Here is a 25015-nt window from a genome sequence, read left to right as displayed (position 1 = left end):
TTGTTGAGATTTTCTTTACTGGGTGATTCAGGCTCCACAACTATCTCCGATTTATAGCGATGGGGCTGGACGGGGGTCGAAGTTTTAGGCGGACTTGACGGATTCTCCGGAAAATCCAAACCCGGAGATTCGAACCCCGAACCATTTTCCGTGGACCTTCGGCCATTCCGAGTAGATTCGTGTTGACTGCGAAGGTTTTTTCGATTCGTGTTGCCCCCCTGAATCCTCGAAACCTCTGCTCCCACTACGCGGTAAAGTGACCCGTTTACTGGGGCTATTTTTTTCAATTCGATGCTTGGCAGGGTTGTAGCTAGGACTGAGTATTGAGTCGAGAGATGCACGTTTCTGCCTATCCTTTCTTTGTTCTTTGCTGTGCCGTCGCATTTGCACCTGCAACATATACCATGTATACGTTACGAATGACGCCTTGCTTTTAATTTGTAAGATGCCATAGAAATAATGAAGTTGTTTCTATTCATAACAACCTTCATTGTTGAAGGTCTTTGCAGGAACGGTATTTCGGTTGCTTGATCCGGATTATTTGACCCTTATAAAAGCAAACTATACATTATTTATTTACTATCTTTCTTGATGAACTTATATCAACGGTATAACACTCAAAAGCTTTTCGGATACCGAATAACGAAAGCACTTACCCACTTTATACGTTGCATATCGCAAACTTCTATCGTTGAAAGCGTTATCGTCGAACCCGCGTTCACTTGTTTTAATGCAGCGAACTTCAATATTGCTTCCGCTGCAGTCGATTTCGAACGAAGGCATCTCGTTCTTGTCGGGACTTCGATGAAACGAATGACGATAAGTTGGATCCTTCCAGGGCTCGAAACTGTAACTTGCCCGGGAACGGGGCCTCCGAAGTCCGTGCATTCGGTCAGGGCTCACCGATGCCGCTCTTGTCACACGAATGGACGATGTCGTTTTTTGTTCACAGGATTGTGTTTGAATGTTGTGCTTAGTGGTTGATGACGTTTTGGAGGGTACATTTTGTGAAGTGACATCGGTTGGAGCAACAAGAAAGATAGGCAGGGTGGAGCAACAGGTGACGTCATACTTTTCAGGTCTGTAATCGAAACAGGAACTGAACATATTCTGAGCTGATGATGTCATGTATTGGCTCTGTTGTCCGGTTGGTTGGTAGATGGTTGTGCTGCAATTTCGTTGGTGGTAATTTGGATGAGGACAAAGCTCACGTTCTTGCCTGAGGGATGGTGTGGCAACAATTCCGAACACAGATTCTTCATGGATGCATGGCTCCTCCTGGCGTCGTCTGTCCTCCAAGGACAGTTGAGGAATGAATACGCTTCTGTTACTACTAATGGTAGAAGCGTGTCGAGTGCTCTGGGATGAATGCTCCCGCTGATGGGGGGCGCTGTAAAATGGAGTTGTGGAGGAAGGACGACGGATTCCCGGAGCTGAGTCTGCAAATACGGGACAAAGTTTAGGTTAAGATATCCGAGATAGCTGAAACTAGCAAGACAAGTCTTGATAAAGATAAAAGGAAACAGGTTACTGTTCAAAGTCGAGAAAAGTTTTGTTAATCAGCAAACAAGCCCAATGATTAACCTGAATCTCTCATTCCTGCAATGACCTTCTCTCTTTCTGCTCTCTGAGCAAACAAGACTCTTGCTACTGTTTGTCTTCTCATCTTAACCGATTCCTCATCTTTGCTCCTTCTTCTCGTTACCCTCTCGCACCACTCCTTCCCTTCGTCCTCCTGGTAACTAGGAGAGCTTGGTGAGAGTAGCTTCTTCTCTTCAGCATCTAAATGATGAAGAACATATGGCAATTTTTATCAGTGATGAGCAAATTCTCTAGACAGGTTGTCTTTATAATCAGTATCACATATGATGTATAATGTAACATGTGTAACTTTCCGAATTTTTGAGATGGAAAGTTGGTTGCCCCAAAAAAATAAGCACGGGCTCTATCAACAGCCTTTCAAATTCAACACCAAAATGTAAAATTCATATTACCTTCATGGATAACAACATCGAAATTCTTTTCGTCGTTTTTTTCGCCTGGTGACGTTACATCGTCATCACGATGGCAACCAAGATACGACATTGATGACGTGTAACCGTCGTTGGTAACCATATGACGCAACGCATGATTACCAGTGACCTCATAGCTGCAAAAAAATAACATTTACTTTCCGTAAAATAAAAAAGCATCGATGATTGCTTCAATCACAGCCGCCGCGTTTAAATTGCTTCAACTAAAATAAGCGATAAATATATAAACACAAATAAATGATCACAAATAACTCCACCATGTTTCACACCTTTCTTTATTGGCGTTCGTTGGAATCCCATTTTCGTCGTATGTATCTGCAAAGACGCAAAGTCAAGAAAATGTTGTATTTCCAAATACAGTAATTGAGCTTTTACAGTTAACATCTACAAGCAACATTCTATTTTTTTGGTCAATGCTTTTATTGGTACGTTAAAGTTCAAAATTTTTGTCTTCTTAAATCAGAAATCGTGGTAAGCTCTTACCGGTCGGCAATTTTCCGTTTAAAGATTTTTTCCGGCACACATAAGCCACGATCACGATCACCAGAAGACATACGAAAAGTAATGCGCTGATACAGCCAATCACAATCGGATGGTCCAAAATAATAACAGGATCAGGTGATTCAAGATAACACGGATAAGCAGCGAGTCCTGCGGAGGTAACGCCGTTTATTTAAATATTCCAGTTATGCGTGTTATTGTCTCTGACGCGGTTGATATCTTTGGAACAAGCTTTTGAGGCTGTGTCGCATATAAGTTAGGAAAGATTACCGCTACTTAAATCTTCACAAATAAAATAAATACCTTGTGTAGAAAGGGTAAGTGAGGCGCTGGGTTCGCTATATTCCGAACCAGTCATGGCCAAGACTTGGAACTCGTATATCTGATCTCGATATACTTGGTTGGGCTGAAGTTCGTACGATGTTACATTGTGTATAGTAGTATCAAGGATAACCCAGTTGCTGGGTAAAGAGCTACTGCGCTTCACGCGAGAAGAAGCCCTCAATGGAGCAATACGTTCTACGTCATCACCTGGAAGAAGATAAACTTTTTATAAAGATTTTAACCATATTAAAACAAATTAAATAAAATAATTTAGAAGTTTTACAAAATGTATATAAATATCGTATAGATTATTGTGTATATATTGTATTATTCTATTTCAGAAAGATGGTGACGTTCAAGCGAAATATATACATCTAAGATCCAAGTAAAATAAATCAGGTGGCAAAGCCGTTTACTACTTCTACTGTTACACAAATTTCAGATAAATAAAGTGAATAAATAAATAAATACAGAAGTGCTTAGTTCTGGCACATTTCATGCGAAAAAGAGTGAATCGTCTCACCGTTTTGGGTTTTCCTGTTTGTTCTGGTGACACTAACTTGCTCGAAAGAAGAGGCCAGCTGCTCTTGCTCAACGTTCGGATCACTCTTTAGCTTCCGATACTCCACTAAGAATCCCAGCGCCTCCTCCACATAGGACCACCTCAACGTGATCCGACCTTCCCTTCCTGTTGATGACGTCAACTTACTTGGAGCGGACATAGTTTGAGGTGGATATGGAGTAGTGACAACGACATCTAAACGTCATGAAATATAAAAACATTTTTATGCTTTGTCATAAAACGTCATGTTGAGAGTTTAATAACTGACATGTCATGAAATAAAGAAGTTGTTTATAGTAACATAACAGACAGTCAATTTCTTTATTATCACAAATAATTTCAGAATTGTGTAACGTGGTGTAATTATTTAATCAACTGTACGAACTATTCTAAAAGACTCAGACATAATCTAATAAATAAATAAGGATTTATTCCTGGCCACAACTACAAAAAACATGCATAGACATAGTTCCTGTTACAGTTAACAATAAATTGTCCAACCAAAGCAGATTTAATGAGAACAAAAAACTGCCACCTCGAGTCTTCACAGCAATTGTCTTGCTGAATGACCCCACGCCATAAACATTCTTAGGAGCCACTGAGAAATGATAAATTGTGCTTGACTGTAGTTGCTTCACTACAACAGTGCTCTTATCGCCGGTGACGTATGTCTTTCTCCAAGCATGGTCGCCTTTGTCTGCTCTTTTGTGCCTAAAAGAGAGAAATATTGGAAATTGTTTAATCTAAATGCTTGTCTTAAAAACCGGTTCCGCATTAAGCATGCTTCCATACAATGTACAACACCCTTCTTGCCGTATAAGAATAAACATGAAAAATTTAAGGAAAAGGTGTTTACGGTATCAAATAATTGCTCTTTTACTACAATCGTTTTTTAAAGCTCAACTTTTCTAAGATGATTCAATGCATTTACCAGACCACGAAATGCTGCGAAAAACCTCCGTCAAATCCGGGCGTCCAAGAGACGCGAACAGATGTTTCATTCCAAGCTACAGCCGAAACATTTTCCACGTCCTGTGGCGTCGAACCTACAGAATAAATCAACGATGTTATTAAATGTTAATAGAAGTGGAAAGATTAATTATTTTAAATGCATTCAAGTTCCATACGCACTTGTCACGACAACCATAACGTCAGTCGTGACGTCGCCAACCACGTTAGACAAAACGCACTGCCATGCTCCGTGGTGCTGCTTGCGAATAGCATCGACACTTAAGTTGCCTCCGTTGACGCAAAATACCAACTTTTCAGTGGATTTGCTGCTAATCTGAAGCAAGAGCAAACATTTCTTGTTGTAAGTCGTCGAGGTCAAGACAAGAGCACACGGCATAACGCAAAATATCGTATTTTAAATGCAGAAGGATTTTAGAACCTCGGTCTTAATCCCAACGCCGGAATGATCGTTAACACGTATAACAGAAGCACTTCCTTCACAATGTTAGCAACCTGTTTATTTTTATTTGATGAAATTCTTCAAAGCAACTAAAACTCTCAAAATTTCTCTTCATATTTTGAATACACAAACAGATTTTGATTTTTAGCTTGCTATCCTTTAGGCTATGCAGCGAAACTATTCTGGTGTAGGCATATTAAAACACGAAGCAGAAGAAAAGCAGCAGACGAAATTAATATTCAGGTCGTCAAAAAAGTTTCTGCTAAAATGCATGTACACAGTTATACAGCATAGCGAGTTATACATAAAAATACATTTAACTGTATCTCACTTTACGCCAAGAAATATTTGGCGGTGGATCCCCTTTTCCGGAACAAGGAACCTCGAGCTTGGAGCCCACCGAAACCTTGACGGTCTTCGTGGGCCGGATAACAAAGTCTGGAAAGTTTCTCACGATCAACCTTGTTGGGTTCGAAGCCCCCAATGATCCGATATTATTGAAGGGGGTGCAAGTGTACTGACCCTGGTCACTACGACGTACTGAATGTATAATGAGACTGCCGTTCCCATCCGTATCTAGCCTAGGATCCTAGAAGTGCAGGAGGATTCTTTAATCATATAGCTTGGTGGTGCCGGAAAACCACTACATAGCTGCCAGTAAATCATCTTTGTTTAAATCGCATTTTTACGCCAGTTTATGCTTATTCATTTTAATTCTATATCATAGATAGATTAACATACGACAAGCCCTCCAAAGGTGTCATATTTACTTGTCTTATCCGAAGATTCCTTCCGCCCTTTCTCCAAATGACAGTATTCACCGGTGGGTTTGCCAGTGTGGGACACTTCAGCATAACTCTGCCCCTGACCCCACCGTAAGTAATTGAACGCAATGGTAGCGCTCGGGCTTTGACTAAAAGATGAAACAAACCTTGTGTTGACAAGACGGCAAGAAATTCTTTACATGTTAAATACAGCAAAATATCGCTGATACGTGCACAATGGATGAACCTACACAACGAAACTAAACAAACGCTTGTGTTACTGCTCGTTGTTATTGCAGGTACATTGACGTTTGATGAAATGGGTTTTCTCGTTAGAAAAAACGATCGGCGCAGATATCATTTTTCGTCCGTGTGATAAAAACCTTTGACAGAGTAATTTAGTGGAGTATAAATTTTGAATTAGGCGGTAATATTTTACAGGTGTACTTATTGAGATTTGTTTAGTTGAACAATACCTATGAATAGAAACGCCATATAGCCTAACCTTGTACAAAAAAGTCGTCCTTTAATAACTTTCTAAAATTTGTTTTTATGAACATTTTTGCGAGTGGAATGACTTGCATGGCAGTGTTTAAAAAAGTACTTAATACATTGGCTGTCAACATACCTGTCAGAATGTCAAAATGTCACTGCATGTACAAGCCTCGTGCAATCTAAACTTGAAGGGATTCGATTTAAATATACACAACAAATCTAGATTGGTTTCTAAACAAGTCTGGCGTTGTTATCGCAGATGTCAATATTTTAAACTCTTTATACCGGAGGGACTATACTATACCGTCATACAATTAAAATAAAAAATATTGTTTTTAATAAATATATCAGCAAACACGACGGACGGTCTTCTTAGTCGTTTATAAAGCAATCACTGCGCATCGATTTATTGACAAAAGACGGCGGCATGTTTATTGCGACTGAAAACGGAGCAGTTCAGAGCAAATTCGAACGCTAATCGTTGACATAAATGGCAAAGCTTTTGCCTGGATCTCTGTGTACCGACCCATTCAAACGTATGGGGCAATTGAAAATGGCAAATTCGTGAAACGCTTTATGGCAGACCTACTAGATATGTTTAAGTGTGTGAAAAGACATTTATCATTGCGTGACAATAAAGCACAAAAAAGCGAACATGAATTTTTTAAAATTGTCAAACTTTTATTTAAAGTCAAAGAACTCACATTCCACCCTCAGTTGGGTCGTGGCAGAGATAGGTACTCCGACACCGTTTGAAGCCTCGCAGCTTATCTTGCCCCGATGTGTAATCTGGACATTTTGGATGATGAGGAGCCCTTCTTCTTCCCTCTGCTCAAAAACCTCAAAGTTTCTTCTGGAAGAACTGGATGCAGGGATTAGTTCATCGTTGCGATACCATCTTGGTACAAAGGATAAACATCAAATAACGCCGGGTTGTAAAAACACGTGGTAAATTGGGTCTGCTTGTAAAAACAGACAGAGACAAGTTTTAACTTGGAACAACTGAAACGTGTGTATTATGCCTTTGAACCGTAGTTTCTCACGTTGCCAAGTTTACCTTCAAAACCATAACTCAAATGGACTCTGTTTAGGCTTTGCAGACCATGCATGAACGTCGAAAGAAAGATAACGACAATTAAGCTTAATTTTTCAGGCACCTGTAAGTGATGTCGGGCGGGTATCCTTTGGCAACGCAGCGAAATTCAGCGCCGTCGCCTTCCCTCACGAGAGCTTCTTGTGGTCTCTCAATGAAAACAGGAGCAGCTTGAAAATAATTGAATGATTTAATCATTTTCAAAGTTTGGTTTTGGGCGGGGATTAGGCGTACACTTAATACTTGTTATTGTTAGTTAGCTGTTATTATTTAAACTTACAACTGATATTGAATTATATGGAAAATATAATTGTTTGCATTTAAAGTTTCGGCTTTTAATCGTATACGATAACGATATGTAGTCGTAAACAACGCCAATTTGGAAAAAAAATTATTTAATTAATATGAGTTCAGGCTCAGGTTTCACAAGTAATAACATTTCTCGCTATACCTGAAACATATACGACGGTGTCTTTCGTGATATTACCCTCTATATTCTGAGCACGACAAGTATATCTCCCACCGTGTGACCTCTTTAGAGAACCAATCCGCAATGTACCGTCAGCTATTTCGATTCCGTTCTAAATACATGTAGGATATATTGCACAGTAAGACCGATACTTTTGTCGGTGTATATACTGTATTTCGCTATATGTATAGGTTATACATGTTGTATACAAATATCAACTGTGAATACAATAAGTCTAGTATAAGATATACAGCACTAAAACATTATACTATATTAAACATAGATACGTCTATCTCATTAGTATTAATGGCTCAAAGATATTGGCATTTCTGTGTATACGTCAGAAGAAAAAATATTAGAAATCAAACTTTTTCGGAAGCTACTTGTCACATTACATGAAAGGGAGAAAAAAGTTGACAATCTGTAGGAATGATAAAAATTAGCAAAAATGGTGCCGTGTCCGTTTTGTTTTATGATGTCAAACAAACACTGATTCGTAGAAAATCTGTTTGAGATTACTTATCTATGCACATGTGACGAAGAATTTCGCTACCGAAATTATACTTATACATGTAGTTTGCAAGATTCTCGACTATTCTTGCCCTACAACTTCGCGATTGGTTTAGGACATAAACAAAGTGGTTGTGCATCGTTTAGAATGAATCTATGAAAACTTTGAACACGTATGTATAAAAAAGACATTTCCATGTTAACACAGCACAATCTAGCAATATTCCTCATTAATTTTAACGTGTGTCCACTTTGAATCATACAAATTATACATCGTGCTTCAGTCGGATACGCCGTGCATGTATCTATACTGGGATATTCGCACCGCACAAGAGATACTGTATAAGTGACGAAACAAAAAGTTAAAACGTTCCGTTTATTATGACCTATGCCCCGCCGATAAAACCTGTACACTTGCCAAGTCAAAATCAAAACGGAAATTTACTCTAATTTTACTGCTGTTGGATTTTTATTCAAGAGATGTAGGGTCAAGGCCCGGAGGGTCACTTTAACTGAAGCGCCGTGAATTGTGATGACCAAATAGTAAACAACCAAAGCGTTATAAATATTTATTTATTTATTCATTATAACTCCTCTGAATGGCGCCGATTAGGCAACTAGAGAGATTTAAAGATAAAAAATTTCTGGCCAGCAAGTTTCGAGTTTGTTAAGTTTAACCAGGTCAACCGCTAGCACCGGATTATTTGAAGAAATCCGTTCGCGAGAAATCTTTGTGTGAATACAGCTTATAAGACTTAGAAGGAGGTAATGATGTGAGGCGAAATATTCAAAATTTACACTTACGATTCCGTTTATTATCCCGAACCCATCTTTAAACCATCGGATGACCGGTGTGGGGACTCCACGAGCTGCACATCGCAGGAGGAGAGAACTCCCTTCTCTTCCTTGCTCCGTTCGAGGAGAAGTCTCCAAAAAAAATGGATGCTCTGCATCAGAAGAATAAGAAAGATCTTTGTGAGAAACTTTACAGACTTTACACACAAACAATGGACAATTACTTGGCATTAGGCGGAGGTTTATTATAATCATAAAAATAAATCCAAACGCACCAATATTTATAATTTATCAGCTGCCCCAAAAGCCTAACATCAGCATTTAGCGTAAAACTTATCGGGCATGATGAGTTAATGACAGTAAAAGATTTAAGTTCACATTCTTGCAAACAAACGACAGACAGAGACATGTGTTGTTTAATAAACCCTTATTTTCGTGTTATGACAAATACATTTATTTGTTATATAATTGTAAGACGGTAATTACGTGTATCAACTGCGACTGCGATAAACGATACACTTGCGGTTTTTAACTTGAAGCTACAATTATTACACAAAAGTCGGTTGACAAAATGCTTGTATTGGGCCACACAACACGTCGACGCCCTATGGCTATTACGCGTCATTAAACACTGGTATGCTTATAGTAGATAGTCATATGGCTTAAGGTATCACCAATCGGATATCGGATAAACCACTTTGCTAAACCACAAGAAAAATGTAACCGAGCATTTTGCCAGGAAATGAAAATGACCTGACCAACGGTAATGTCTAGCATGAGAACATACGACGGCGTACGTAGAGCTTGCCTTTAGTACGAAAATGTTCGTAAATGGACTTGCATATATGAAACACCATAAAAAAACTGAAATTATGCACACGAAGTTCAGGAAACGTGGTTTGTGCCGAAAGAAAACTTTATCAACGTTTCTGTCGTCAAGTCGCATAACTACAAAAGAACTGACAAGACTTCGTTGTAATGTTTTTGGCTTTGTTTGTGAAGAGCATCCCCACATCGCCATGCTGTTCGTAACTATTTGTTTTAACTTCGTTCAAGGGCGAACAAAAACTTGTGTGGCACTGTTTTTAATACATTTGTTTGCGATAGGTTTGATCAAATAATTATACCACCCTGGTGGGATTTTTGGGATATAGTATTTAAATTTCATTCGCATCATTTCATCAATAATTTACAAATCTCTTCCAAACGACATTAAAAGCGACGTGTCCATTGCGGACAGGATAAACCTAAAATAGGTTTAAATTTAGCTAAGCAGTAAATTGAATTAATAACCGGGCGGTAGCACATTTACGATCTGAGTCTAACGGTGAAACTTGCACTCAGAATCGATGAAGAGATGGGTTAAACTTTCGTTTAAGCTGATTAATGTGCGAGGCTAAGAAGGCATTGACGAAGGGCGGACCAACTGGCGGTGCCTACAGTTGGACTGGAACAACGGATTTTGAATGTTTTTCCTGTGTGCACGACAAACAGATTAATAAGCGGAAGCCTGCATATGCTTTGCTGAGGCGTATATTAAGTCGATTACACTGCAAGAATGTTTTAAAATATGCGCTAAAGACATCGGTGAAGTATTGCAACACACTAAGTAAAATTTTGTACCGGTCTCACACCGACAGTGCACAATCTTAATTTGATTATGCCGGCGGAAAGATTATAAAGGACATTCCCGGAATCGTCGTAATCCACCAGCATCAAAGAACTCGTATAATCAGAAGCTGATGTTCCTTACCAAATCTTAACATGTCTGCTATTAATACAGACAAAAGCGTTTCGGACGCCAAAAAATACAAATCTGTTTAAAATCTCTTTAAAACTCAAGATTTTATCAGGAAACGACAAACATTCTTGCAACCTGAAAGTCTATAGCATATATAGTGCGCAAAAACTTACCACGAATGTGAATGCTTACAATAATTGCATTTTCAAATTAAACCTACAATAATGACATTCGACACCGTCGATTTTACGAATTAAGCGAAGGCCTATTAAAATTTCTTGTAGTTTTGAACAACATTAACTTTTCCCTTTCAGCATAAATAATTAATTGATGTAAAGAATGTTCTTGGTGTAATGTTTAATGTCGATTAATGTAGATATATAATCAGATGTCATAACGCATTAAGTATGCGTTGTCTCGTAGAGAGAAATTTGGTGCCGGTTGCTTAAATAAAATTGATACAGTTGATAACGTTTGTACTTGATAGGATTTAACAACCCATCCATTCCATCCAGATAGCATTATCGACGACGTAAGCTCATTATTATAGAGACAATTTTCTAAATTTTGAAACTATATCAACTAATTTCCTTAATCTGTACAACTCATAACTATTTTTACATATTCTTGTGCGTCAATGCCACCCATGAACTCACCTCCGTTTAAAACAGCGCCGGTATGACCGAAACAAAAAGTGAAAACTGCTATTTTAACAACAATTATCAAACATTCAGTGATCCAGGTATTATAGGTCCGGTAAGCAAGGTTTTTAAATCCATCGCTGGTCATACTAATACTGCAACGGAATATATTCGACCATTATAACACCGTCAAGGCGAATTAAAATGCTACTTTCATGTGAAGAACTTTTACTCTGAAAAAATAATAACTTAGTAATAACTTTACCAGCATAGTACAAAAACCTCTTGAGACCACTCGAGCTATGTACAGCTTCCAATCTAAATGCTTGACCCTTGCGGTTAAGTTCTTTACAAAAGGATTTCTCATAAGATCTAGGCCAAGCTCGAACTCTATATACTGACAAAGCAGTTTACTTCGAATTGCCGAGTATGTCCACGGTCATTTTTTCTCCACGACAGCGCACAATCCGAGCGCATATGATACGGATTTGCAATCCACGCCAAAATCTTTATCGACCATGCAATTGTGCGTTTATCGGCTTGTCGTATAATCGGTTTGATTGAGACGCAATAAAACGCGAGCCACATATTACTTGGAATATTCTAACCGGACAACCTAAACCTAGCTGAATGCTCAAAACATTTTCATTTTACTCGTCAAAACTGAAGAATGCCGCCTCAGAAAACTATCTGAAGGCAATGACGTATGCCGATATGGAATGTTCACTTGTTGAACCCGTAACACTGTTTACCGCAAGGACCCGCAACTGTCAGTCTTATGTCTCACGCTGTTAGTACTGTATATAGACATCACTTTTTCATACCTTTTTCACTTTTTCATACTTTTTAATACCTGTACGCGTATTTTTGTTCCTCTGTGTTATACTGCACTCTCCGCAATTCAGTCACTTTAGGTCTGGAGAATGGTGTGGTATTTAATAAATAGGCGTGGTACATATATAGACCTTTTTAACTTCACGTTCTTGATCTGAAGACCGATAAGATGCATAACGGCATTTAAATGCAGATTACGCATGACCACGTTCGCACATGTAGATTATATTGTAAAAATATACCTGATAATAGCGTTATGAAAACACAGGCAAATACGAAATATGAAAAATAATATTAAATTTGAAAACTCAGCACTTGCAATGTGCACAGTGTGGTCTAACCATCAATAAAGTTGAAAAGCTGAGCCTTGGTTTATGTTAAAACTTTCCATTGCTCGCCGCCTTGCCGCAAGAATGTTAAAACCTGCTCTAAATTAGTCACCAGATAATTCACTATATCGCTCAATGCTGTAACGTTCGCACGATTATGCCGTGAACTCCGTATCCTGTAAAATAACGTCAAATGCAATGAATGCAACCCAGGTCAAGTAACTTTTTTTCAGCCGAGTTTGAGAAAACAAGGAAAAAGATTTACCTTAATTGTCAAAGCCATAACGTGACAATTGTTTCACGAACCCGACATTGTGCATTTTGTGTAAAACTAGAGCATTGCATTTATTCAACTTTTTCAAAAAATTACACTTCTCAATTATCAAATCTTATCGAAATTACATGCAGACAAAAAGCAAAAATTCAAACATTAACAAACAACCTCGAAAGAAATCAATTACCATTTATTTAAACCTGCGTAAAACGAGAACTTGATTTAAACCATGTCATTTATTTGACACGAGCAGTACGTCTTGGACCATGATGTGTGCTATACAGCAAACCATGCGAGCTTAATTAAGCCGATAAAGCCTTACCGCAAGTCACAGTTATAAATCTGCCAGGTACACAAGAGGCAACCTACTCTGCAACCTGTAGCTTAAGAAAGGCAACATAACAAACACCTGGCTACACTTTACATTTTTAATGCGCTCAGCTTACAACCAAACACAAAAATGAGAACTACAGTAAACCAGTTATCATCGCTTTTCGCGAGATGATTTGTATTTTTACACTGAACGTTTTTATGAGTTTCTTGAATTACCTTAAAATAACTTTTATGAAAGCTATGTTAAATGTTAAATGTACAGTAATGTACAGTTAAAATGAGTAAAAGCAAGCTTAAAATTAAAACAATGAATCTATGTAAAAAAATCGCGTTTCCTGCAACTCTATTATTCTTCGTGTAGTTTGCAAAGATAAAAATAACTTCAGTGATAAACGTAGGTTGTATGGCGAACGCACATCGTCCGTAAACCACAACATTTGCAGATAAAATCAGGATTAGTCATGAATCATGATCTATTCTTCAACTTTTACTTCCAGGACATGATCTAGGTTACGTCATAATGGATTTATTATTTCAAAGAGTTTTATTTTAGCATGACGACATCACACTCTTTGACTAGTTCAATCCAATGGAGATAAAGTCGTCGTCATGCATATTTTAGAGCCAAATTACTTGTCTGCAATATTATCTATTCTCAGAGCGCAGCCACTTGGTTAAAGAAAACTTTTCACAGCAGGTACATTTGCTTAATTATTTTAGCAACAAATGAAAAGCGTACTTGAAAAAATGTTTTACTTGAAACACCCAAGCATAACATTTCACTTTGACCGCAAAAAACCACTTTCAATTTACACACCAACATATCTCATGCACGCCTCTTACAAAGCAGTTTGTTAGTGCTGCGAACTCGACCTGTTTATGCAACATTTTGTCGACTGGTTTTGAAAGGCGTCATTCTCAACGCTTTTGTCTTATCAGTCTTTCAAGTTATCCAGGTCTCAGGTTAAAGATAAGTAAGTTTCAACATTTCTATGTTTTCTGCTAAACTTGTCTCAGTAATTACCCTTTCCTCGCTTTGGTATGTAGCGTCTGACTTGCAAGTTTGCTTTGCAATTTGGTTTTGTCACCTTTAAAAGTTCACACTTTTGATCATCTGTGGAACGTTAAAGCAAACACAGTCTCGTAGTGCAGGACTTGATACCGCGGCTTCATCAATCGAAGCCGTAACATCATCTAAAATTCTAAACGATTTAACACATTTTTAAAAAGCCGCAAAAAGCCAGCAACGGATATATACACTTCTATTGGCCCACTCGGCATTGAGCTAGTCACATAAATTCCTTTTCACGGTCTCGCTTCGCTGGTTTTCTGTCACGTGGTATCGGACCTGCATATCATTTAAAATCAGTTAGTTGACAATTGACGTCCGTTTTGGAAGCTTTTAATATTTGTAACCAAGTGCAACTCAATAACAGGGTTGTGGTTATCCATCCGTCACCATTAACATATAAACAGGACGGAGAAAAGTAAAGACACTTTGTTTAGTTAAAAGCGAAGATAAATCACTTGTGTAAACTATTGGAAATTTTTATCTCGTTCAATAAAAACTTTTTCCTGTTTTAATCAGAAGCCACACCTCAAAGTCTAACTCGCTTCTAACATACGTTGAACGCGCAGTAAAAGATCTCGATGCTTAACAGTCTGTCTGACACAGACAAACTTACAGCTGGTGTTGAACAAGTGAAATATTATGACAATTACTACTAAATAATTTATTTTCTCTTTAGAATAAAGAGTTCTTAACAGCAAAAAATGCGACGATTGTATACAAGGCAAATATTGATAAGAAACATTTTATGGTAACAAGCGAACAAGCTTCTAACTGTTTACACATCTCCAAAGTAACAAGAGTCGTTATAAAAGTACTTTGACTGGGGTCTTTCTACAAAACTTGTCAAGTCAACAAATCTCTTGCTTGTGTTAAGGCAGTGAAAGCAAAATTGAAAACTTACTAAACTGAGAGTAATTACAATGTGATAGATATGTTGTCAGGCTGCAGAAAGTTAAAGATATCGTAAATTGTAAACCTTCTCTAAACGGTTCACGTGCACACACTGCGTATGTGTTTTCGATTGACGGTCAAATTTACCAGGAAGTAAATCCCCTCAAAATTGGCCCACAGAACCAATATAAAGACGACAACATAAAACAGCTACTTGGCTTGAAGTGCTATAATTCCTAGGTAGTCTTTTCGCTCGCAATACTTTCCTCTTTGAAAGAAATAGGACGTGCAAACGACGGAGCGCATATAGTCTGATGATGCAACCTCAGTCCCGAAAAGGCTCACGCGTTTTTAAATCTATGCATAAAAAACACTTTATGGTAATCAAAACAACAGCACCTAGACTCCTAGAGTTAAAGTACACGTGCTACGCTTAAGTAAATCACTGAAGTCACAGACTGGCTTAAAATGAACGACTTGTGAAGTATATACATAAGCAGAAAGCATATCCAACAGCTTTTCTCGTCAACTTGTCTTGAACTTTGAAAAGACTATTCATAATGTTCTGCTCTCGAATGCGCAGCCAACCGCGTCTCGATACGTCATCAAAACTTGCAAAGAATTCGATGACGTCAACATAAACCTACGCAGACAAAATAAGCGCAGGCATATGCCTCGCTTGACGTATACAAGCTTGGTGAATTAATTTCACCAAAGAGCTCTTGCAGTAACAGAAATCTCGAATAAGAACGTCGCAGTCAATTTACTTAACCTTAATAACAACAGATGCAGTGACGTCGTGAGGTCGAGATCTCGCCGCTTTTTTGCTGCCATAGGTCCCGCGGAAATCGTAAAGATTTTCTGATAAATTGTTTTGTCAAATACATTTAATTAAAATATAAATTAATCAAATCCGATTGGACCAAGCATAAAATGAATTAATAGCTCTCATAGCTCTTGGCGAGGGTATGCAGATTAGTAAAGAAATAATAAACGTCTTTACGTAAAACACATTACTCTTTGCGTATACTTAATGTATTAAGTCAGAAGTTATACTGTATTTTGACCAAACTGGGTATAATAAATCATGCGTACCCTGAATACATCATCTAATTAAGTTAAGTGAGCCGCTATAATAATAACATCGCAAAGCTTTCAAGATTTATCATATAATTTAATTGATCAACCATATTCCTGCCCGCAGAAGAATTAATATTTTCATCCACATTGTTATTGACAATTAACTAAAAACGACGAATAGGTTGACTGTAAAACACTAACAAAATCATTTTGTCTTCTTGAGCCAAGCTCTTGTGAAGTAAAGTTTGCTTCATTTTCGAAAGCGGCCTCGATTTTAATTGCGTCTTTCGTCATTGTCAGCTTGTCCTTGCTGAATAATTGAAAACGTTGATTTGCCATTGTTACAAATAGAAATAAACAAAGACCGTCGCTCTGGTAAACCAATATTGGCTCCTACTGCGTGCGAAGCTTGCAAGAACCTCCCGACTACGTCGATGTCTGAAAACCGTTGTTCGAATTAGGTGATTAGCTTCGAGCTGTGTTTTATTTGTGGCAACTGCGATGAATGTGACTGTCGTGTACGTGTATTAATAAAAAGTTAGGTCATTTGACGTTAAATATCAGCTTATAGAGATTATTGTTATTAAACCATGATCTACAAGACACGTTGTAATTTCATAATTAACTATCAAGTTAAATAGAAAAAAAACATTTGCAAAACATCAATCTTAATTGTAATGGCGAGAAACGTTTAAAGTTGTGAAAAATGAAAAAAGAGACGTTCAATACTTTGTCCTGCACAGAAATGCACAAAATCCGCTAAGAGGCCGTCATAATCGCATATAAGCAATCAGAAAGACGTCCGCTAATCGTTTCTAGATTAAAACGTTACTTAAATATCAATAGACAGCGATTATTGCCACGAAGATGCCCAAAACTGTTCGCTTTAGCCTCAGAATGGAACGCAAATGTATGGCCCATTGTAGAAACAATGCGGCTTATTGGTGCTAATCCGCAATAATTAATGCTCAATCATATCGTATTACGCAGGTCAACTGCTAATTATGCTCACAGCAAAGGACCAATATAAGCTGTGAGTTAAGGTTATGACTTATGAGTACTTATTGTGTGTAAGATCATGCATACAGTATACTGCAGCTATTCATGATGTTGTTGCGCCAACTTGCGGGCAATATAAAGCAAATGCTGATGCCGATGTTATCCGCTTGCGGAGATAAAGACTAGCTTTAAATTGAATCAAAAACTGCTCAAGTTGTATAATTATGAATTTTATAAAAAGATTGAAATTTTACATTTATGAATATAATTCTTTAAGGACGCAATATCAAAATTTGAGAGCAAGAAGTTCATTAAAACGTCTTTCCAAAACGATGTGCAACTAATTCGGTACAACATCACGAAACCCATAAAAAGAAACACGCACTACTTGAAAAAGTAACACCTTGTAGGAGACCAAATGTGAGCATCACAAGCCATTACCAAATATAGTCTAAAGTTCGATTTAACCTGAAACTTAAAGATTTCCTGCTGAACACTTTCCCACGCTTCCACAAGTCAAGTGCTTTCGTCGAAACCTATTTGTTGTCTAAACATCAGGTCAAACGTAAAAGACGTTACTTAAGCACCAGAAAAATTGAGTGGTTGTAAAAAGCGTGCACACTGCCAGTCGCACATAGCCTTTATCAAGCCACGTGAAACATTGGCATTCCTTTGAAGATCTGATATTGAAGCTGTAGTTAAAACTTTTTCACCATTGTACATTCCCATTCTAACAACAATGCAATTACAATGCATTTGCAAAAAGCCGTTTTGTCGGTTGCTTAATGGCTATTAATAACCGTTCCTCAATTTGTATCTTTTTTAAAAAGCCGCTTTTCAAAAGTGCACAATTAGAGGAGCAGTCTTGCAGCTTTATATACTTTCAGTTACTTCTGTTTTATAAGAGGTACATGTTCAATTGGAGTGACTCAGCTACAAGAAATAAAGCACTCACGACACAGCCCTATATATTTCCAATATGTCGTTCGCGTTTTATAGTATATACACTAGGGTTATGACTAGGAAATTTTTTTTTGCCTGTAGCAGGAATCAATGAACATTTTGGTATAAATTTAGAAAATTATAATTATTTCGTTCAAATCGTAAAAAATATCCCGCACAAACTGACTTTAATTTTTGACATTGGTCCAAATGTAAAAAAAATTACAATTCAAAACTTAATTTTTGCTACAAATTTAATGTTCAAATATTTGTCCTTTTTGCACTTCTGGTAAAGTTCTTCCATCAATTTGACTCCCCTTTCTGCAATTATGTTAGTGCGTGGCCGTGGGTCATCTACACCGGACTTATCCAAATTCCAATTGGTTTTAAGGCACTTTAAGGCTGCAGGACATTCGAGCTCAAAGATAGCATCAAATAATCTTTGGTATATTCCATCTTTAAACCTTTTGTTAGAAAACGAGGCTTCCTGCAACACATTTGCAATGAATGAGCATGATATCTCCAGAGTTAATCTCCATCTAGGGATGAGGAAGTAGGCAATCATAGCATAAATGGCTCTTGAATTCCATCTAGCATTGTGTAGAGATGGAAATTTATGCCATTTGATTAGTGGAAATCTACCACTTTCTTTGAAGAAGCGGAATGCTCTGCACAACTCAAAGAGAAACTTAAAATCATCCCTCCATCCTGGGTTTTCAACCATTTCCATCTCAATTTCTGGCTTGTAGGATTGCTGCAAGTTTTCGTAGTGTTTCACCACATCATCTACAAATTTGTAGTTGAGAGTTGGTTTTGTTGAAGACGTTGGATTGAAGAACTATAATACATGCTTTAAGACTCTATCAAGAATATGATGTTGGCAACCAATATACTGTGGTTTATCAAAACCCTTGCTGGTCCTTGCATTTTGCAGTTTCACAACAACGCCATTCAGCCGTCCAGTATTAACAGATGTTGTGTCACATATGATCATTTTCAAATTTTTCCATGCATCATATTCATCTAGTAGGTTTTCTAGGCTGCTGAAAATATCTCGAGCTGTTCCACTTTCGAATTTTAGAACACCCAGTTTGATTTATCTTGATGGACTTTTCTAGCATACTACCTGATATTCATGTTTGCCAATCTTTTTTCCATCAAAGTGTAAACAGAAATTATTCTCCTCTTTCATAATTTATTTTAATTTTAGCTTTGCATTGTTGTCATCTCTTATAACTGCTCACACAATTTACCAAAAAAAAAAATTTCAAAACCTTCGCAATTAAAATTATGTCAGGCAAATTCAAATTAGTCGATATATATATATATATATTACATTGAAAACTGGAAAAATTTGGTGCGGGAGATTTTTGTTTAAACAGTCTTAACTTTTGTGAGTTTTCAAATCGGGACATAAAAGTTCATCATTTGTAACTACAGGACACACAAAATTTAAAATTTTTTTTTTAAGTCATAACCCTAATATACACGTCATAATTGTTTATTTGTCAACTCTTAAACGTTACGAACATCTTTCAATCTTCTTACAAAGTGCACTGATATACTACGTAACGATCGCATCGTACTTCAAAAAAACTGGAAAGTTAATGACTAGCTGATACTACTGCTGTAAATGCAGATTGATTACCATAAAACTTTACGCACGATTATCTTAAGAATATCTTGTTAATCGTCGTCATACTAATGCGATTGGGAAAATACCATAAAAAATTTAAGTTAACCCACAAGAATCAGTGCTGTTATTAACCTATAAAATTCTTTCACGTGCATTGTCGTGCAACTTTCAAAATCTACGATTAGCACAGTTTAAACATTCAACCAGTAGCAGTCAACGAACGCAAATCGAAGAAAAGAAACACATCGAACAACCGCAGAAATGACATGTTTTCAAACCACAGGAGAACGACAATGCTATAGCTTATAGTTGCTTTGTCGGTCGAAAATGTAACAAAATAAGACCTGACACAAACTTACGATTAACGTGTAGCACCACAGTGATGTTATATCTTGCTGTTTTCTTCAGTTCTTCTCTTCTTGTCTGCAAGATGACCTTGCAGAGGTACCTGCCTGCGTCAGCAGTGGTGACGTTTCTAATCTCCAAGTTAGCTGTCGACTTCGCATGGTCGTTCATAGATATGCGATCTGTGGCACATAAAGCGTGCTGCTGAGTGAAACATTACCCTTTGAAGTAGTTTAACCGCTTCAAAATGTTGTTAAAACCAACAGTATTTTTCCTGTCTTCATAATGCTTTTTATTTTCATATTTTACGAAAATTTATCAGTTAATCAGTTAGTGTCATCAATTATATCAACTTTCAGAAAATATATGCGTAAACACTTATCTTGAATACAAAGGCTACTTTATTTTAAAAGTATAATTGCTTTGATAATCAAAATACCTATTACTGCAAATGATAATTGTTTTAGCAAAGTATATACTAATATACTTACTATGAGGTTCCATTAGCCATTTCCATGCTGACGCAGGGTGCAAAAAAAGTGATGCCCAGTTAATAATGGCGTTATTTATAAACTTATTACTGCATGGATATGAAGCAGGCCATGGAATAAGTAAAAACTTTAAAATAAATCATTATGGAAATTTTTGCAAAGTTGATTAAAATTTGATTTTGTGATTCTGATTTATTCAATTTTTGTTGCTTTTATTTATTAAACGTTTTTGGTCTTCCCCTAATGATTTTTAACTGAGTCAAAAGTGAGAGAAAATAAACTTTAAATTTATTCTACGATGATTAGAGGTCGGTCATTGAATTTACATCATCAGTAATTGTTCCCAAATGAGAAGATAAATTTGGCGCTGCCTTTTACTCGTGACGTACTTTAGATAAATCGATTAAATGGGAGTATTAATGGTAAAGCCACCACGGCTAAACTGACGTGGAATTGCAATGGGTAATGTTACGCAAAGCTTCACAAATATAACCCAGCCTTATCGTTGTTGTCTTATTTTGCCAATTAATTATACACTTTAATAAAGATTGAAAAACAAAATGAAAAGTGAGTGGTCAATAACTGAGTTTTTTGCCAATAATAATTTCTTTGACTTTATGCGCCAAAAGTGAAATTACCTAACGGTAAGAAAGACGTAAAATTTTATACTAAAACATCAATCACCTTCAATTAATGACTGAAATTCCAATGACAGGTATCCTCCTACTTTAATGTAAATGGGAACGTTGTGACGTAACCACACGATGACGTAACCGTCGGGAACGTCATTTCCTCGGTATGTGATGTTGCAAGGAAGGACAGCGAGATCACCTTCCCGGACGGTCACTAAAAACACTTTCACCATTTCAATAATATTTGAATAAAATGTCACAATATAAGAGACGTAATATACATGAAAAGCAGACCGCATAGATGCTTTGATATTCTGAAAGATAGGTTTGTTGAAAGTTTCTACACAGAGGGAGAGAGACTGAATTAAAACAAAAAGAGCGTATAGTTTAATGAACAATTGAAATGCACTGATAACAAAGGAAAAGGTGTTTAAGCACTTAGTAGCATCTTCTCCATATACTGTAACTGAAAAGCATATTTACAACTGTCTGCAAATACGTTTATACGAAGCGACGCCAGATTGTATGCCTTTATAATAAACATACGGTCGCTGTGCGTAACTGTGAGATAAATATTATTATGGAGTCCAAGTGTTACACAGATATTTCGACCAGAGAAAGTTCAATATCAGATGTACAATCGGATATCAAAAGCTAATAACGCTAATTATAACGCTTGCATGTGTTAGATCGTACAAAATGCCTTTTTAAGACGAAAAACGTCCGTCAAAGAACGGTAAAATTAATTTTTTTAAATGCAACAAATCTCATCCATGAGTTTGCATAGCAGGTTCGTAAAGCGAAGAATGATCAAAATAAAGTCGATGGAAAGTTACGCCTTTATGACGCGTGTACTATATTAATGTGACAAGTTTTGCCACATTTTCAATGCAAATTCGATTGGAAGACATTCAATGCATTAGCGACGGCCCCCACGGCAAAATCAATAGTTTGTAAACCTCAAGTAGCAAAATGACCCCATTTGTTCGACCAATGAAAATTTGCGATAAATCTTCTCTGCTGGCAAAAAGTACTTACACGGTGTAACATAAAATGCGACAATCCTTTCAGCCAAAAAAGCTACGGAACTCACTTGTCAAGTTTATTTTGCCAAACTTAATGAATTTTACACTGGGTACGAGTCGAAAATGTACAATTAATTAGGAATTTAACAAAGAAGGGACAGGATTAGATCGATATGTTCAAAAGTTTACCATCTGCATCATTTTGAAATGTCATCGGCGTTGTATGCTTGGCAACTCGAGCTATCAATGGAACCATAACTTAAAATGTTTGATGCAGAATACAAACGTCTACCTGAATAAAAACCGCAATACTCGCTTGTGCAATAACCCGAGGTACGTTAAGGGTCAAGGAATTTCTAAAGCTTGCATTCAATATTGTGATCTGCTTTTGTGGCAATGATTGCTTAAACATGCATAACATTGAAACGGAGGTTTTCATCATATTAATACTTTTGATTGGGAAGAGTGTTTCTCAAACTTGTTGTTTCAAATCATTAACTCGGTTAAGTTTCATTTTACTATTGTATTCAGTTTTCATTTTCAAGAAACCCCTGAATATACAGTGGGCTTATCTCCATAGCAACTATATCCCTCACATGTATAGGTTTGTAGATAGAAATCGTAAGAGATTCCATCCGGCACAAACGGTCAGGTAGTTTATGTAGGATATAATCTATGAACAATTTATGACAATTCCATGTGTTTTTCAAATTATCTATTGCACGCTCAAACCTTCCTGTCCGCGAAATTTTTGTATCGTGATCATAAGAAGCAATTAAGGCTTCAAACGATTCTGATTAGGTACCAAAGGAAGCACCCATACCGGACACGACTGAAAGATACTGCTTCAAGAAGATTGAATTAGGCGCCAGGTTTATGTACATTTTCATTTTGTTGTAATATCAAGACGACCACTCGTGCTTCAATCAATTGTAAGTATCTAAAAGAACAACCCATGCTTAGCAGGAATAGGTCAAATAAAATCAATTACTCTATCCGACATTTTAACAGACAACGATTTAAAGACCAAAACGCGGATGCGTTTGAAAAAGAAAACAAAGACCAGAAAGGATAACAAGCGGAGAAAATCAATATCCGACATTTGCAAACAAATTCTAATCAACCGCTACACAGGAATGTTTGTGGATTACACCTTCCCTGGGGGGCGGCAGGCTTTAACACATTTTCACTGTCTTGTCGCATTTTACCTCAGACGTCTAAGTAACATCTGGACAACAAGTTCCGTTATCGAGGCAGCACGAAGTAACGCCTTTGCTGCAACCAGGATTTTCTACAGTTGGCTTAAATAGCGGCTACAAAAGCAATATAATTTCATGTTGTAATTTTCAGCACATCGCTTAACGCTCTCCCAAAATCCGAAGCCAGCAAAAATGATTATGAATTTCTAAAAGTATGTGGTGACCATATCCCATTAACGAAACAAACACCAAGACATGTTTTGCCGAGCCCAAAATCCATTGATTTCATTATTAGTGATGCAGCGGTGCATAGTGTGCATTCATTTGTTCATTCCATTAATCTCTTGCCACGCACCTGCCCATACAAATTGAATGAAGTAAAATACGACCGATTTAGAGCTTATTCGGTCATCTAGTCGCGACTAATTGTCATTCGGTCCCAATTAACACGTGTATGACGTGACATGCGCAGATGCACACTTTTACGATGCTTAATAAATTGTTCTATTTCTATCGCTACGAACAAGTTTAGTTCCCTCCGACCTAACAATTTTTCATACCAAGAACTGAAAAAGAAAAGCATTCTACTCAGCATCCTTTTTTGAAAATGTTAAACTGTCTTAAGCGCCGGATTGACCCAATATTTTTGTTCGGAGAAATGTTTGGATAAGGTAATATTGACATGAAACAGTTTCAATTTTTCAAAGTTGTTTAATTCTTCAACTCGCTCTTCACAGACATTAATTTTTAATGAACCCTTGGCTTGTAAATTGATTTTAGTACAGGCGTGTGATTTGCACCAAGTTCTGCGACTTTTTCTTTGTGATGTCATAATTTGATGGCTCGCTATTCGAGCGAAAATAGCCCGGAAAGTTTAAATTCCGAGAAACAAAGGAATAAATTTTGTTGGATTTGTTGGTAATTGATTATTTGTTTCAGTAACATATTTGTGCTGCTCGACATTTGATGTTTAAGTTCCTACTGATAGATAATATTATGAAAAGGTTAACATACATCTTACAAATTGTTTGACTAACCAACAACGTCCGATCCCAAGGAGAAACTGCGTAGCAATGACGTCAGAATAGTGATGCTGATTAAGGGAAGAAATCTTGACGTCATACCACAACCTGTAAACATCAGACTGAAAAAATTCCGCTCATTGTCGGCGGTGAAATGTCATTTCGAAGTCATTTCAGCATAATTTATTGATTTCCCATGCATTTTCCTATAAGCCAAGTTAGCAAGTTACCATAGCGACAAAATCTGTGTAATAACAGTCAATTTGAACGGTGATTAAATTTACAACGACGGTATTACAAAAGTGGTTAGCAAAAAATCCTACAGCAAAAACAAAATTTTGTGATGTTTCAAGCAAAACAAACTGCTGCCTGACTAGCTACAGTTGGTCAATGCTGTTCACTATTACTAGCTTACTAAGACCTTTCAAATGTTTGGAAATCGTTCTTAATCTACACTGAACCTTGATATTAAAGCAACAAAAGGCTGCAGCTGTTGTATGTATAATTTTATAGGCTACAACATTATGACGTTGGTCACCGGTAATCTCTTATGGAAGATCATTTTTTATGCT

At 37.1% G+C, this 25015-nt stretch overlaps 1 protein-coding gene across 1 annotated transcript in view; it reads right to left on the bottom strand.

Moving 5' to 3' along the window:
* LOC143462176 (uncharacterized) overlaps positions 1 to 25015 on the bottom strand; it is a 27202-nt gene extending 2187 nt beyond the window's left edge. The window contains exons 1-22 of the mRNA XM_076960228.1: positions 24459 to 25015; positions 21250 to 21411; positions 20566 to 20592; positions 20089 to 20256; positions 8967 to 9109; positions 7635 to 7764; positions 7248 to 7353; positions 6795 to 6988; positions 5602 to 5744; positions 5163 to 5420; positions 4552 to 4705; positions 4352 to 4466; positions 3956 to 4131; positions 3382 to 3615; positions 2838 to 3065; positions 2517 to 2684; positions 2303 to 2348; positions 1995 to 2149; positions 1585 to 1782; positions 657 to 1439; positions 486 to 547; positions 88 to 390 (exon numbers count right to left, since the gene is read on the bottom strand). Coding sequence (XP_076816343.1) covers positions 88 to 390; positions 486 to 547; positions 657 to 1439; positions 1585 to 1782; positions 1995 to 2149; positions 2303 to 2348; positions 2517 to 2684; positions 2838 to 3065; positions 3382 to 3615; positions 3956 to 4131; positions 4352 to 4466; positions 4552 to 4705; positions 5163 to 5420; positions 5602 to 5744; positions 6795 to 6988; positions 7248 to 7353; positions 7635 to 7764; positions 8967 to 9109; positions 20089 to 20256; positions 20566 to 20592; positions 21250 to 21411; positions 24459 to 24561 — 4056 coding nt within the window. The 5' untranslated portion in view covers positions 24562 to 25015. The remainder of the gene's footprint in view (positions 1 to 87; positions 391 to 485; positions 548 to 656; positions 1440 to 1584; positions 1783 to 1994; positions 2150 to 2302; positions 2349 to 2516; positions 2685 to 2837; positions 3066 to 3381; positions 3616 to 3955; positions 4132 to 4351; positions 4467 to 4551; positions 4706 to 5162; positions 5421 to 5601; positions 5745 to 6794; positions 6989 to 7247; positions 7354 to 7634; positions 7765 to 8966; positions 9110 to 20088; positions 20257 to 20565; positions 20593 to 21249; positions 21412 to 24458) is intronic.

The sequence above is a fragment of the Clavelina lepadiformis genome, chromosome 6, assembly GCF_947623445.1.
Source record: "Clavelina lepadiformis chromosome 6, kaClaLepa1.1, whole genome shotgun sequence".
Classification (NCBI taxonomy): Eukaryota; Metazoa; Chordata; class Ascidiacea; order Aplousobranchia; family Clavelinidae; genus Clavelina; species Clavelina lepadiformis.
This window is presented reverse-complemented; position numbering and strand designations above follow the sequence as displayed.